The sequence below is a fragment of the Phasianus colchicus genome, chromosome 7 (genome assembly GCF_987193195.1).
Source record: "Phasianus colchicus chromosome 7, bPhaCol1.hap1.1, whole genome shotgun sequence".
Lineage (NCBI taxonomy): Eukaryota > Metazoa > Chordata > Aves > Galliformes > Phasianidae > Phasianus > Phasianus colchicus.
Window position 1 is genome coordinate 1,711,826 of NC_143442.1, and position 16,065 is coordinate 1,727,890.

General features: G+C 36.8%; 1 protein-coding gene across 1 annotated transcript in view; it reads left to right on the forward strand.

Moving 5' to 3' along the window:
- The window catches only part of NEB (nebulin), a 121,529-nt gene that overhangs the window by 82,564 nt on the left and 22,900 nt on the right, over positions 1-16,065 (forward strand). The window contains exons 111-128 of the mRNA XM_090143472.1: positions 80-184; positions 2,234-2,338; positions 4,107-4,211; positions 4,340-4,447; positions 5,191-5,295; positions 5,914-6,018; positions 6,141-6,245; positions 6,973-7,077; positions 7,185-7,295; positions 7,747-7,857; positions 8,305-8,406; positions 8,538-8,636; positions 9,898-9,996; positions 12,502-12,612; positions 12,711-12,815; positions 13,614-13,718; positions 15,002-15,106; positions 15,935-16,045. Of these exons, the coding sequence (XP_089999598.1) occupies positions 80-184; positions 2,234-2,338; positions 4,107-4,211; positions 4,340-4,447; positions 5,191-5,295; positions 5,914-6,018; positions 6,141-6,245; positions 6,973-7,077; positions 7,185-7,295; positions 7,747-7,857; positions 8,305-8,406; positions 8,538-8,636; positions 9,898-9,996; positions 12,502-12,612; positions 12,711-12,815; positions 13,614-13,718; positions 15,002-15,106; positions 15,935-16,045 (1,902 nt within the window). The remainder of the gene's footprint in view (positions 1-79; positions 185-2,233; positions 2,339-4,106; positions 4,212-4,339; positions 4,448-5,190; positions 5,296-5,913; positions 6,019-6,140; positions 6,246-6,972; positions 7,078-7,184; positions 7,296-7,746; positions 7,858-8,304; positions 8,407-8,537; positions 8,637-9,897; positions 9,997-12,501; positions 12,613-12,710; positions 12,816-13,613; positions 13,719-15,001; positions 15,107-15,934; positions 16,046-16,065) is intronic.

Below are 16,065 nucleotides of genomic sequence, written 5' to 3' on the forward strand. Positions count from 1 at the left end.
TTGCTGCAGAAAGTTTCTAAAATTCTAAAATGACTGTGACTTAACTCTGGGATATATATCTGTGCTTTTTTTCCTGCAGCATAAGTACAAGGAGACGTTTGAAAAGACAAAGTCTCATTTCCAGTACGTAGCTGACTCTCCAATTAACAGGCATTTTAAACATGCAACTCAGTTGCTGGATGCGGTAAGTGTTAAAGATTTCTGTGAATATGGAATCAAGGGTTGATTGTCCTTATGAATTTGCAAATAAATAAAAATAGATTCAGAGCTAATGCTGTCTTAAGGTCAGACTGAAATCAGGAAATGAAAGGTTGTTCCTGTGACCTTCCTGAATGTTAGCACAGGACAGATTTGCAGTAACTGAAAAATGAAATCTTATCTTTGCTGACCAGTAAAGAGTTACTCAGTACTTGCTGAGTAACACTGAGTAAAAAAACTATTGATTGCAGTGCTGAAAAAGGTATCAAGAGAATTAAAGCATAGTATTACGAGTATAGTGTAGTCATAGCATTATGATAGTATTGTGGCCAAAGTAATCATAGCTCAGTTTCATTTCTGATACTCTGCCTTCAATTCTCTGACTCTACTACTTAGTGGTTTTCTCCTCTGCTAAAGAAACAGTGAACTTAATGTATTAGGAATATTAAAACCATCAATTAGTTGTTAGAAGAGGTACTGAATGCTTAGGAAAAAGACCCCTGAAAATCTGTGTGATGTGGGTGAATTCTTACCAGCTTAGAGTTGGCTTGCAAACCAGTCCCATAGAGGGAAGAAAATAAAACAGCAACCCAGCAATCTGGTTAATCTGGTTAATTTGAGAAATCATTGCTACAATCTAATGCTCAATCTGATAAGCAGTGAACCAGAATTTGTGATGGAAGATTGTTAATGTTTAGTAGGGACAAATTATTATGAAAGACGTGGAAGAGAGAAATCTTAGCAGGAGGGGCCCCATACATTGAAATAAACTTACTTAAATGTCTTCTGTAATGTGAGTGATGTTTTCATGAGGGATTAAAGTTTTTGCTTACGGAAAGTCTGATGATAATATAACTCTGTAATTCACCCTTCTGTCTCATCACGCTCTCTTTGTATTCAAATCAAGATTCTAGTCCCATACAGGGTTGTTTCAGCAGCTCTTTTTCATGAAGGAAGTAAGTTATAAAATGGCTTCTTGAAGATTGACAGGAACAGGGTTGAAGGTATCTTTAAATTGTAAGTTAGGCCTTCCAGATAAAATTTAGAGTTGCATATGTTATTTTGGCATATTTTTCTGGTTTTTTTCCTTCTTTGTTCTGTGCGTTTTGTGTTTTGTTTTGTTTTTTATAATAATAATTTTTTCTATTTTGGATATGTACTTCAATCCTTGCCTTTGAGTATTTCATATGAAGAGGTTTAAATGATTCATCTGTGATCTCAGGATCTCTGTGTCTTCACTGTCTTCTTTTAATTTGTTACAATTTGTTATGCTATTCTGAGCAGAAATTATATAAAGCTGCCTATGAGAAGCTCAAAGATAGGTACAGCGTTATTGTGGATGATCCTAAGAACCTCCTGGCCAAGTGGGGGACTACACTGAGCAGTCAGGTAGGGTAGGAGCACTTGCCGGTGCTGCCAGAAAGTGCCTGGTTCACTCCCAGCTACTCTGTCTGTGTGAAATGTTTACAGCTGGCAGTATCAGAGGTTTCACCTGTGATATTGTGATGTTTTAGTTCAGATCAGATAGTCTTAGTTTTGCCACCCAAAAAGGATTGTTACTTTTTGAGTGAGCTAATCTCTACTGTATGTACTTTCATGTGCATCAATTGACATCATACTCAATTAATTTCCAATCTAATGCCTGTTGAAGTCAATGGAGAGGTTTTAAAAAATGCATGTTGTGTCATGCATTTATTTATTAGCTCTTTCATTGGCTTCTACAAATGCTATCATCTTACTTATTTCTAGATAAAGCAGCAGTGGCATATTGGATTTTTGAGTGCCCATGCCTTTATCTCTAATTTACTATTATCTCCCCAAAAATATTCTCATAATTTCCTTAATGGGATAATAAGCAAATCTTTCAGTATGCACTCTTAATTACATAGATGTAAATTGTATGCACATCTGAATGAATACATACAGTACTGTGCCTAAATCTCTCCACTCTCAAGGTGTCAGGGATCTAGAGCTGTCTTATTGTTTATGGTGTTCACAAGTCTCTTTTGTGCTTCGTTGCCATTTGCATGAACAGAACAGTTATAAGTCCCTTGCCAAGATGCTCCTGAAACAAGGGTGTAATGAAATTCTGAGGCCAGATATCCTGACAGCACTCTACAACTCATACTTATGGAGCCAGGTAATACGAAGAACTGCTGCTGTAGGAGACATTAGTACTACCATTTAGTTGCTTGGTCTTTTTATGCTTGTGAGTTCTCTGAGCTTCCACAGGTGACAGACTCCAAGGTTTTGTACATGTCCAGAAGGGTATATCTATGATAAAATAGTTTAAAACCCAAACTATCTGAAAAAGCATTTAATGGGGCTTGAGCTTCACTTAGCTTAGGCTGATCTTGTCTCCTTTTCTTCATTTCATACTTACATAAAGAGCAATTTTCCATGCATTGAAGATCATACAATCATAGTATGGTTGGGTTGGTAGAGATCTCAGAGCCTTTCCAACCTAAGCCCTGCCTTGGGCTGGCTGTTCCCCCAGCTCTGGCTGCCCAGAGCCCATCCACAGCCTGGGACACCTAGAGGGATGGCACCACAGCTCTGGGAAGCAGTGCCATGGCCTTTTAAATAAGGCTAGCATACCAGCCCTCATGCAGTCACATACTGAGAGTTTATAAACAAAAATACTCCCTCCTTTCATCTTTTGTAAAAGTTGAATGTAGAGAATATGATTCATCTGTTCACACAGAAAAAGAACCTTTGGTATCATTTCTGATGGTATAAAAAAAGGCCTCTAAATGATTCTGGTATTATTATGAAGAAATAATTTTCTGTATTGTCTTCGTTTAATCTGGATTCCTATGCAACTGGAATTCATTGTAACAGTTGGGTAAAAAGGTGATTTGTTGAGTAACTGATACATATTTATATTGCTCAGAAATGAGATCTGCTAGCAGTAACCTTGCTACTTTCAATGGCAAGCACATTTTCTGATTGGGCTGATGAAACTGGCATTCAGTGTATAAATTAGCACTGGAAATGCAACAGTAGAAACCAGTTACATGACAGTGAGGGAGTTGTCACTACAGTTAATAAAGTCCATTAGTATTATAGAACCAAAGGCCATTACTAGACATTTTTATCCAGTTGATCAGTGGATATCTATTTATTACCTCATTAAAAACTCCTTGCAGGTAAGCTTGAGTGTGTTTGAAGGAAAAAAAAAATAGCACTCTGCCTGACCTGGATGTTCATTTGAATGGGTGTTATCTTTTGATTTGTTGTTTGTATATAATTATCTATATTTTGTCAGTCTCAATCCTGTCTAAAAGCATGGTTTTATTTTCTGATCCAAGAGAAAGCATGAAAATTCCTTTTAAAATGTGTGTTCCAACCTCTTCTACCTGCCCTGAGGCTATCTACAGTGGATTACCATTCTTGAGATACAGTCTGTTCTCACTGAATCCTCTGAAAACTGTTCAGAGTCCTGAGTAAAGCAAGGTAATCTTTAAGAAATTATTAAGATACAGATTCTGCTGCCAGTGACTTTAAAGTAGCCTGGCATTATGATGGTTCAGTGGATGCTTTTATCTTCTGTCGTGTGAGATGTTTTACATCTCTCTTTGTTCTGGTGAATATTTTAAAATAAGATTATGAATCCCATTATGAATTAAAAAAAAATCACTGATCTGCTGAGGTTGCTTTATTCACTCAGTCATGGACACAGAAGTGAAGTTTTATGATTCAGTGAAAGAAATATAAAATATTCATGCAAATAGACAGCCTCTAGGGCAGATAAGAGATTTGCAGTGTTTGGTTTGTTTTGCATGTTCAGTTTTTATTGGCTTTGGTGAAAGGGTTTTGCAGTTTCTTGTGTGAATATAAACATGTATCTCCTGGAGCTGCTTTCCATTGGTTTGTGTGGTTAACATGGTCTCTTTGCCAATCACTAGGTTGAGTACAAAAAGGACTATGAAAAGAAGAAAGATAAGTATACCACAGTTGTGGATACTCCAGAAAACTTAAGGACTGCAAAAGTCAACAAACAGATTAGTGATGTAAGTGTGCTCAGTCCCTTACAACTATACTTCCTTCCTGAATTCTGCCCTTGGAAATGTTTCTCATCCTGATTTTTTTTTTTTCCCCACTGTCACACAATAATGTGATCTCTGATTTGTATCTTCAGATTATTTACAAGTTGGAATACAACAAAGCGAAGCCTAAAGGCTACACTACAATTCATGATACCCCTATGCTGCTGCACGTGCGCAAAGTCAAGGACAGAATAAGTGATGTAAGTGAATCACCAAAAGCACACACAGTTAACTTCTTACCTTGATAAGTACTATTTTTAACATCTGTAAAACTGGCATAAAAAATAGCTTCTCATTAGGGTGTGTTGATTTTGCTTGCATATAAAACTCTGAATGTATGTAATGTCTTTTCTGAAAAATCAGTTGAATATAAAATTGCTCAGGACCTTTTTCATGTCAGGTTCTGCAGTAGCTCTTGGAATGTTTTTGCTGGGTTAGAGTGGCCCTCAATGCATAATAAAATTCAAAGCTGGATTTGGTATCTAATCCACAGTAGTGGGTCATTAATAAGCACAAATTTTTCAAAAGTGATCTCTGAATTGAAACACACTGGTTCCAAAATAAGGGCTACATTTCAGAATCTGTAAAGGGATTTTTGGAAGACATTGAGTGTGCCCATCAGAAGATAGGCTTCTTTAAAGCATTTCTGTTGAGTGCAGGAAAGTAGAAGCAGACAGAATTACCATTCACGTGTGGATTTTGTTTGTCTACTCCATGGTGAGTTCTGCCTGCTGTTTTATACACTCCTTGATGAGGGCCCTTCTTTCCAGCAGACAGTTGATACTATGTTGTACTGATGAAATTTCTTCTTTCTGTGAAGATTTTATCTTTACAGGAGCAATTTTTAATATTGTGGTTTTAATGTTTTGCTGCTTTTTTTATTGAAGCTGCTAGATTTTGTTTTATTAACTTTGTAAATGTTTTTTATGTTTTCTTTCTTTAGCTGAAATACAAAGAAATGTATGAGAGGAATAAATCCCACTGCAATGTTGTAGCAGATTCAGTTCATATTAAGACTCCAAGGCATGCTTACAAGCTGAACAGCAATGTGAGTTCAGTTTGATCAGTACTATACTTCTGTTATGCACAGTGGCTGAGACCAGCAATGGTGACCAGGGGAAATTATTTTAAATTCTATCGAAATTCTTTGTGCTTCGACATGATTTTTAGTTTTTATGCTGCTTGAATTAAATATATGTTAATGTATTTCATACTAAAGTACTCATTCTTGCAAGTTCTTGAGATCATCTGAGATTTCTTGTATGTCCCATGCCTACTATTGTTCTAGCTTTGCCCTTTTTTGAAAAAAACTGTGGTAATGTTCTTGTGGATGGAGTGAAAGCTTAATGAGAAGTTCTCATTTGTTTTTAATTATTGGTGGTCCAACATCCACTGCAGTAAGCAAAGAACTGAAAGCACTCACCTACCTCAAAGTTAAAACATCATTTCAGTCATTCATGTAACTTTATTGACCCAGCAGTTGATTAACTAGAGTAAATGGATTTCTCTGGGATTGTACATAATTCAAACCCTAATCTGATCTGCATGTAATTTCTTACATCTTTTACTTATCCAAACTGAAAGAGAATTAGCATTTATATGAATTTCATCTGTCAAGTACACAGCATTAAATTTTTGTTTCTTCTTCATGTTTGCCTGTGAACAGCTGGATTATAAGAAGAAATATGAAGCAGCCAAGGCTCATTGGCACTGGATTGCTGATAGGCCTGACTTTGTCCAAGCAGCCAAGTCATCTCTGCAGCAGAGTGATGTAAGAAAGTCTGAACAACCTGAATATTCCCTTTCCCCTCTTTTTTCCTTTTTACAATTAAAAATTGTAGTAGATCTGGGATTCTTTTTCTTTTTTCCTAATCTTGTTGTTGATTTCTGCAGTATGAATACAAACTGGACCGAGAATTCCTGAAGGGATGCAAACTCTCTGTCACAGATGATAAGAACACAGTGTTGGCTTTAAACAATGCCATCTTGGCAAGTGATGTAAGTACTTGAGCATTCACTTCTTTATTCTTCTTGAACTTACTACAAAAGCTACTTTGTTGGCTGTTTGGATTAAGAATGAAGTGAAGCACTGGAACAGGTTGCCCAAGGAGGCTGTGGATGCCCCATCCCTGCAGGCATTCAAGGCCAGGCTGGATGTGGCTCTGGGCAGCCTGGGCTGCTGGTTGGTGACCCTGCACACAGCAGGGGGTTGGAAGTGGTGAGCACTGTGGGCCTTTGCAACCCAGGCCATTCTATGATTCTATGATTTGAAAAGTTGTTCTCGTTTAGTTTATTTATTTTAATGACAAACTGGCAAAACCTGAATAAATTTGATCTTGTAAATGTCACTGGACAAATAGATGGTCTTTGCAATTAAATATTTAAATTTTAACGTTGCCTGAACACGCTGGAGCTTTTCTTATCTATAGATTAGCCTTATTGAAATGAAAATGTTGCCTGGAGTAAACAAAACAAAACCAAAAACCTAACCTGTCCTTAATGCAGTATATCTTTAAGAATGTATTGAATTAATATATTTCACATATTAGTGATATTCCAGTTGAGAGCTATACGAGTATGGAGCCCTGGAACAAATTTGTCTTGGAAAACATCAAAATATAAAAAGATCTGCACCTTTTGCACTATAAAGCAGTGAGAACAACAGCAGTCTCTTTTGAAATCATCACAAAACAATGCTTAAAATGATATCTTTTCTCCTTTCTAGATAAAATACAAAGAGAAGCACAACAAAGCTCGAGGAACATGCCTGGTTGTTCCAGATACACCTCAGATCCTCCTGGCTAAGAATGTCAGCTCTCTGGTATCTGAGGTAACACATCTGAAAGTTATTTATTCATGTTTGTGTATATCCTTTAAATATTGGGTCAGTGTGTGTGTGTTGGGTTTTTTTTAACTATTTTTCTCCTATGCTTTCAGAACAAATACAAAGAACACAGCAAGAAACAGCTACCTCGTGGGTCTTACACAACCTTACCTGAGACAAGAGACACTGCTCATGTGAAAGAGGTGACCAAGAACGTCAGTGATGTAAGTAACTTCTGCAGTATTAATTTGCTGTGAGATTGATAGCTGGTGCCTGTAATTGATGAGAGTGTTTCATGTTTGAGTCTTATCATAAAATGGGCAAGGATTCAGCAAAGATAAACTGTTACAATTTGGAATTGTGGGAACAATTGGAATATTGTTGAAATACTCTGGAGAAAAGAGACAGACTTGAGTGCAAATGGGTGAGTGTCCTTAATTCAGGTTTCATTTTTAAATAGAACACAGTTTAAACTAAGATCCTCCAAATAGCCAGCTTATGGAATGTGAAATGTAGATTATGACAAATACACAGCAGCCTTAATATTCGAGGCTTAAGACACTGCATTTTATCTGTCTTAACAGCTTCAGTGAACTTGTTTGTAAGCTTCAGTAGCATTTACCTCCCTGTGAAATAAAGAAAAAAATCACTCATAGCCTTTTTTGTTCTTCGTAGACAAACTATAAAAAGAAATTTGTGAAGGAGAAAGGCAAGTCTAATTACTCCATCATGCTGGAGCCTCCTGAAGTGAAACATGCCATGGAAGTTGCTAAAAAACAGAGTACAGTAAGTTTGTTTTGTGTTTTCATGAATTAACTGGTTTGTGTAAGGAAATTAAAGTCACCTGACAAAAATTCACTCACTGCTGGGTTTCTCCCAACCTCCACATCCAGGTATAATTCTGAAGGACAAAGCTGCAAATTTCTACAGATGTAAAATTGCACTTAAATAAAGAATGTCTTTGAAAATCATGTTTATCGTTTATAATGTGAAGTAATCTTACACAAAGCATGTAAATAACTTATTCCTTCAAATATAGACAGAATTGTGTATGCTTGTTTCTTGTGCAATTTGACCACGTGCAAAAACAGATTCCCAAATCGATTCTTTGTAAAATCATTTAAAAAAAAATCCCATATGCTTTCCCAGCAACACTACATTATCATTATTAGGTAATTTCCTCATGAACAAACTCAGTAATCTTTTTTTCCTTTGTCTGTCATCATGGATTAGGTTGAATACAAGAAAGATGCCAAGTCAAAGCTCCACTACACACCTATTGCAGATCGCCCAGATATTAAGAAAGCAACTCAGGCTGCTAAGTTAATTAGTGATGTGAGTGGTTTTTTTAAAATCTTCTTTACAGTTTTTATAGCACAAATTTTACTATTAAAACAATATTATAGAACAATCAAAAGAGCGTTTCATTAGTACTAAGATATACATAAATGTTTTTTCTTTGTTAGATTGAATATAAAAAGCGTGGAGAAGCTGGCCTTGGTGTAACCATGCTGGGACGACCAGATATTGAGCTGGCAAAGGAAGTGTCCAAGCTAACCAGTCAGGTAATAACACAAAGCTGTGAAAGTTGGAAACACCAAGGGAAGAAACATAACATTAACTTCTAGAATAATATTTTGACTAGAATTATTTCTAGATTAAATAATAAGGGAATATTTTTAAAGGAACACCTTAAAGTATAAGGTACATCCCAGTGTGAGGTTAAACAAACACTGAATTGAGAGTCTGATTCTGCTTGCTGTCAGATTCACCACTTTCTTGTAGTCATTTATTCAGTGTATGTGACTTTCCTAAAGTGCACCCAGTCACTTTCACAAAAACTGGACTGATGCAAAACTGTGTCCAGATGCTAGAACTCTGCTAACTTCAGTGGGAGCAGAAGAAATCCTTCTGTACAAGCAAGAGAGGGTTAATAGAAGTGAGGAGATGGGGCATTTCATTTCTCTGTATTTTATTCTCTTATCTCTAAAATCCTTGTATGTTTCCATCTTCTTGAAAATGATATCTATAATTCTTCAGTGTGCAGTCTCAAATTTTGATGGCGTGTGGAAAGTTAAAATGCAGAAACATACAGATTTCTGAATAACTATCACAAATGTGTGAGTTCTGTGAAATGCTGAAAGCAGTTCGTATGCAAGGCGATAACTGGCCTTCTTATAAGACTCTATTAGATCCTAGTTGTTTGGTTGCCTAAGTCTGTAAGTCCTATAGATTAAAACTGAAGATAGTCATTGTCTCTAAAAGCCAACTGATTGATTTCAGAAAAGTGTTGTTTAAAATTAAGGGTTGTTGGTATTAGAAGCTGTTTTTTTGTAAAAGTCTAGAGTTTGTAGTACATGTTTTGTCTCCGGGGTGAAATAGATGCAGATATGCTGATTATTAACTTGTATGGAAAAAGGAAATGAAAAGAAGCACTTGTATACAGTACTAAGGCTGGCACGTTAGCCATGCTTTCTTCTCCCCTCCCCCTCATTTCTGGGTTACTGGCTTTAAAAGAAGCAGCCTTTTACCTAACTCTTCATAGTCACCCCTCATGCGATGAACAAGCAGTGTCTTTCAGCCACTTTCCTTCTATTTTGTGTCTTAAATCTTCCATTTTGGAGTCGGTACGCTGCGTTCACAGAAGCTCGTCTACTCTTTTGCAATGGTCATGTTCTCCAGCTAGTTTGAAGCAGATGATTTCCTGTGAGTTTTCTCCCACCAGGACCTCAGATCTACTAGGTTCTTTCTTACTGCTTCACGCTTTCATCATGTAATGCATCAAAAAATGCATTTCTGACCTTGCTCTCTTGCTACGCATTGTAGGCAGAATACCTGAAGCGGCACATGAGGGGGCACGGAGCTGCATCTTATGATACACCATGGATGAGAACGTTTAAGAAAGCTAATATGCTAAGTAGTCATGTAAGATAATTTTAAGTGACATGACTGGGAATGCCATTTTTATGCATCTGTCTCTTTCTTGTGTGCTTACAACTCCGTGTTGCTAAAGGATCTGTGATGCACCAGTTACGCTGGGTCTTCTTCTGTCAGAGGTGTTGAATGTTGAGACTGCATATTTAGATGTGCCTTTTTTTCCCATTTGGAAAGACTGTGCATGGGAATTGTGTGCATGGGGAATGTCTCTTCCAGAAACACCTCTCGAGGCTTGAAACGCTGCTGTGCCTTCGATGATGGTTTTGAAACTTTGTTGTTTTTAATAGAAGTTCCAATGCACTCATGCGGTGTGGAAGCTCACCTCTTTCACCCCCAAATCCTAAAAGCAGCAATATGAGCTTGAGCTGGTTTTTCCAAGGCTGTATGAAAAACAGAAATGTTTATGCCAAACCCGAGCAATGCTGTGGTTATTTCAAGTGAAAAGCCATTCCACATGCAGAATATTCACATTCATTTTTTTTTTAATAATTTTTTTCATACTTTTACTGAAACTACTCTGTTTACATTGTTCTGGAATGGCATAATGGTGTATGATTAAATAAGCCCTAGGGTCTCTGAGAAGTGTACGTTGTAGTGATGTGAGGGCAAATATTTTCTTCTTTCTTGCTGTCTCAAAAGCTTTGGAAAACAGAACGCCTATGGCTGCATGGCAGTTCTGAAGTGCAGCAGGCAGATCGTGCCATTTTTGTTTGGCATTTGCACTTGCAAATGAAAAAGGAGGATTATGGGTTTTTTTCTGTATCTAGCCACAATTACTGCATGTAAGTGTTGCATGCTTTAATGACAGCCACCCTGCTTGTTGGGGAAAGCAAGAATCATTTTGGTACTACTGAGGACTCTTAACGTCTGGAACAACTGCTCTACAAGGAAAAGAAGAAATGATGTTTGTTTCCATTCAATGATAATGAGCTCCTCCTCTTTTCCCAAGAGGGGAGCTCTCCTCTTCATCTTATAAACTCGCTTTTATGAGATTTTGGTCTTGAGAGCAAATCAGCTATTTTAGAGGTGGTAAGGAGGCAAATACCAACTGGCATCATCTTTCACTTTGTTTTTCTCTTGGGCATTTCTTCTCATGAATTTATTCTTTACGAAACATGGTGTCATCTTTGTGAAGCTTCATCGTAAAGCAGCTTGTTTATCCACTTATCTTTTTTTTGGGTTGTATTTCAGCTGTCAGGCATGCTTGCTTTCAGTTTTGTATAGCTCTTCCAGCAATATTTCTGGACTTAAAAGCAGTGAACTCTTTAGCATGATGGTTTGGTCTTCAACATACGTTGCTTTCGTAACTTAACAGATTCTTGTATGCTTGCATATTTCCACTTTGTGAGGTCAGAACTAATACTGATTCTTTTTATGTCAAAAACATTGGGTATTGTTCTCTTACAGCAGCTCCATAATTTGTAGATTTACCTGTTTCACTGTGTGCTTTACCTGAATGCTGGCATGTTTTGCAAAGCAAGAGAGCAGTGGCATTATGGAGCATGAACTGCATGGCGATGGGTAGGCAGGAATACACCAGTGAGTTCAGAAATGTGAAATATGATTATACAAAGTGATTTTATTCTGCATTCAAGCAGGCCACTCATGAATTCTTTGAGGTGTTTTTTTCTTACAGTCTTCTATAACTCCTCAGAAACAATTTTGTGAATCTTTGGCAGTAAATAGATATACTAAAGCAAAGCCATTCCTGATGCAACAACCTCTTGCAGATATGCAAGAAATAGTGAGGAGTCTCCCTTTAACAGCAGGGATGGAGGAGTCGAGGTGAATGAAGATGTCCTCATCGAAGTCATTAGCCAAACTCCTATTTGTTATCACCCTGGCATATGGGCCTCCAGCCTGGGTTTGCTGAAACACTATAGCTTACATTGATCCAGTTTACCTTGCTGATATTAATCTGGAAGTGTTAATTACTAAGCCCCTTATCCAGTCTAACTCCTAGAATCCTGTGTATGTGATCATTATCATCTGTCTCTGTTTTCTACAAACACAATATGTGGTGGTGTGTCCTGAGGTTGTTTTAAAAGCTCGTGTTTCTCCAAGAAATATGTTAAAAGCTTATTTTCAGTACTCTTCGTGCTTTGTCAGTTTTTGTCTCTTTGTGAAACGTCTTACATGTGTGCACAGTTGCCACTGAATGAGAAATTCTTCATCTCACAGAGGATCAGAACTTGTCCATATCTTGTCAACACATCTCTTGTCTACACATCTCTTGTCTATGTTTGTAACTGTTTTTACCATGAGGAGATGTTACATGTCCATTGATTGGAAGTGATATTTCCCAAATGCAAGTGTAGATTTTCTTTCCATATTAGATGATCTTTAAATACCCTTTACTCCAATGGATGCCTTCAAGTTACTGCATTTTTGTTATTCTGCTTACAGTCAGAATTGTACTACGGTCTGTTTGCCTTCCACAGCCAAGGTGAATACTTGAGAACAGATGTAATATCTTGTTGTTTTTACATTTAGGTGAAATACAAGGAGAACTTTTCCAAAGAGAAGGGTAAAAAGCCAAAGTATGATTTAAAGGAGGCTAAAATCTACAAGACCATGAAAGATGCTCACAACATTGCTAGTGAGGTATGCTCACTTACACATTTCCACTAAAAGTTTCAATTTTTCTGTGGGAAAGGCTTCCTCCATCTTCACTGATGTCGTTTATCCTTTCATATCCACAGGTGAAATACAAAGCAGATCTCAAGAAACTTCATAAGCCTGTCACAGACATGTCTGAGTCGCTGATCATGAACCATGTCTTGAATACAAGCCAACTCGCCAGTGCTGTAAGCTCATTAACTAACCCCACATCCATTTGACTTTTCCACTCCTACTGATTCCAGCCTGAACTGATCTCTGCTAATTATTTCTTTAATGATTACTCCCCTTTGCTGTAGTTCATTGGCCATCACCTGGTAGTGATCTCTTCTCTACTTTCTAACAGTTGTTTCCTGGTGAACTAGCAACTTTCTCACATTTGTTCTCTGGAAGTGAAATCATTATTAGCTGTAGAACTGCTAGTATTTTAAATCCACTAATCATTTTCAGTGGATTCCTTCTTTATTACATTTTAACTGATCTCATCACACTAACAAATACTATTTTCTTCTTTCTTTTTTATTTTTTCTTTATTGCTTATTATATTTAAAACTTTTTTTCTTCTGCTTTTTCATTTCATTTTTATGTTTAACATCCTCCTACTGTAGAGGTACAGAATTACTTCTAACAAAATACTTGAAAGTTTTATTGAGGAAATATGAAAATCATTGCTGCCTGGCACAGTCTTTTATGTATCCACTGTGTTTCCTTTCTTTTTTTTTTTTTGTTTACTTTTTGTCTTCCTTTTTTTCATTCCTGGTTTTGAAAAAATTTTGCTGCAATCAAAATGATCAAAAAAGACAACTCATGTCTTTAAAAATGATTTGTTACTGAGAGTTAAACTTCTTGTTTTTGTTTTGCTTTTTGTATTTCTAATTTCTCTTTGATCTTCCATTGAAGTGTTGCTTTGATTGGACCTAAGAAGTAGATTTGCTGAGGGATTTTTTTTTTTTTAATTGAGATGATTTTTGACACCTTCCCTTCAGTACCAGTACAAGAAGCAATATGAGAAGAGTAAGGGTCACTACCATATGGTGCCAGATAATCTTGAGCAGGTTCATCTAAGGGAGGCATCAGAACTGCAGAGCCACGTAAGTTGGTCACGTGTTTCTCATTAACCATACTCATTGAGTTCTGAAGTCTCCATCACTGAAACCATCCTAGCAAGTTCTCTGATGCATAGAAATTTATGTGCCAATCTGCTTTTTGAACGCTGCATGCTTGAAAGGACTAAAGCCAACGAGAAATATTTGTACATTTGTAAGTGTAGAACACGTACAAAACGTCCAGGAGTTCTTCATTTTAGAGTAAATTTCCTATTTACTTATTCATGTTGTATCTGGATGGTGTTACACAGTAATATAATTACTGTGTTATACTCAGCATGATACTTTTATGAAGGGGATTTCATCTATACAAAAATAGACCTGATAATCTCAGAAACTGGGAATTGAAAAAAAAAATACAAATTTCAATTGCTCTGTCCATTCTAGTCTCAAGTGATACAAAGGAGAACTCTGCCATTCTTTTTCTGCATGCATAATTCCTTTAGTGAAAACAATACCTACTGCTGCTCTTAAGTATGTCTGTTGACACTTCTTTTCCTCAAACGAGGACATTTATCCTCAGGTTTGGTCTTTTAGTCCTCCTCATTTCGGGTATTTATTGGGCCTAAAGCAAGAGAGAAGTTACTACTAGAACATGAAGGGCTGTAGATTATGTTCTGCTGCAGAAAAATGGCACAGAACTGTAAAAATTACACAGTAGACGACTACAAGAAAATGACTGTTCATCAGTTTTTAACCTAGTCCAAATGTAGTGGAAGCTCTAGTGTGAGATTGAGCCAAGGACAGAGCATTGCCTCCTGCAGCAGTTTGAAAATCTGACACACTAAAGACAGGATAAAGCAGAAATATATTAACTGTGGGGACAGTTTACTCACTGGATACAAAATGCACAGACTTAGGGAAGAAGATGCTGAGCTGTATCTTCTCAAGCCCTCCCACTAACACTGAAGCAATTTATTAACATGGCTGAACTCAACCATCATCAGGAGCAGTTTGAGTGCTTTCAGGTTAGATCTGTACAGTTCCTGTCTTCCTTCTTGTCATCAGTTATTTCTTGAAATCAGAGCTGACGCTGATTATTCTCTGCAACAGGAAACGTGTCACTAGAATTTTATGCCATACACACTGAGCTGCAAGGCTGACCTTTGATTTTACATTTTAAGGTCAATAATATGTATTTCAGGATGATGATCGGTGTCAGAAGTTCATTTTTTACAAGAGATCAGTTGATCACAGTAGGCATATAGTAGCTGAAGAATTAAGTTATTTGATTATTTTGAAGGGTAACTGTTTTCCTTTCTTCTTAGGTGAAATACAAAGAAAAGTATGAGAAGGAAAAAGGTAAACCTATGCTGGACTTTGAAACTCCAACATACCTAACTGCAAAGGAATCTCAGCTCATGCAGAGTGAGGTAAGATTAAAATGAATTCTTACAGGCTAAAGAAAGTTTAACATCTATTTTTTTATATATAGTTAAACTTTCACATTGATTTACAATTGCAGTTACATTTGTGTCTTCTGTATGCCAATAGTTTGAAAAATTGTCACGTTTCTTTATACTGATTATAGGATATTATTGAAGAATCATGTTGTTTTCCTGTGTCACTGTGAAGTGTATATTTTCTGTAGTTTTTCATCAAGAAGCTGTCAGTGAATTGAGCTTAGGGAAATCTTTGAGTGAAATACACTTCACTTAAACTCTTGCCACAGGAACATGTTATGCATGTCAGCTACCATCGTCCACAGAAAATGTGCTGGTTATCCTTTTCACCTGAGAACTCTGTGTTTGAAAAACCCACTTACTGCCTGTTTGTCTCCATTGTCACAGTGTTCTTCACTGTCGTTCTATTTTCTAAGGCAGTTATTTTTTGTTTGTTTGAACTATTATCTTGTTCTGTTGCAGATGAAGGCTTACCCATGTTGAAAAAACATTTGTATCAGGCCCTTAATCCCTGTGTTTGAATGACTCCATTAAATGTTTTCTGTGCATGTACAAATATGTAGGAAACAAACCAACAAACAGAATGCCAGGTCATACCTGCATTGGAAGTAATGAGCTATTTAATGGACTTCAACAGAAAGAAGATTGATTAATTCAGCTATCAGCTGAAGATCATCACTGTGCCATTAATACCAAACTGCTGCTCCTTCTCCATTCTCCCAGGAGTTTTTCATGTAATTAAGAATAATGTAATAAGTATTTGCTATTTTGCTTTTTTTTTCTTCTTATTCTCATTAGAAAGAATATAAGAGGGACTTTGAAGAGTCCATTAAGGGCAGAAACCTTACTGGCTTGGAGATAACACCATCCTTATTACATGTCAAATATGCAACCAAAATAGCAAGCGAGGTAGCAGTTACTCTGTTTTT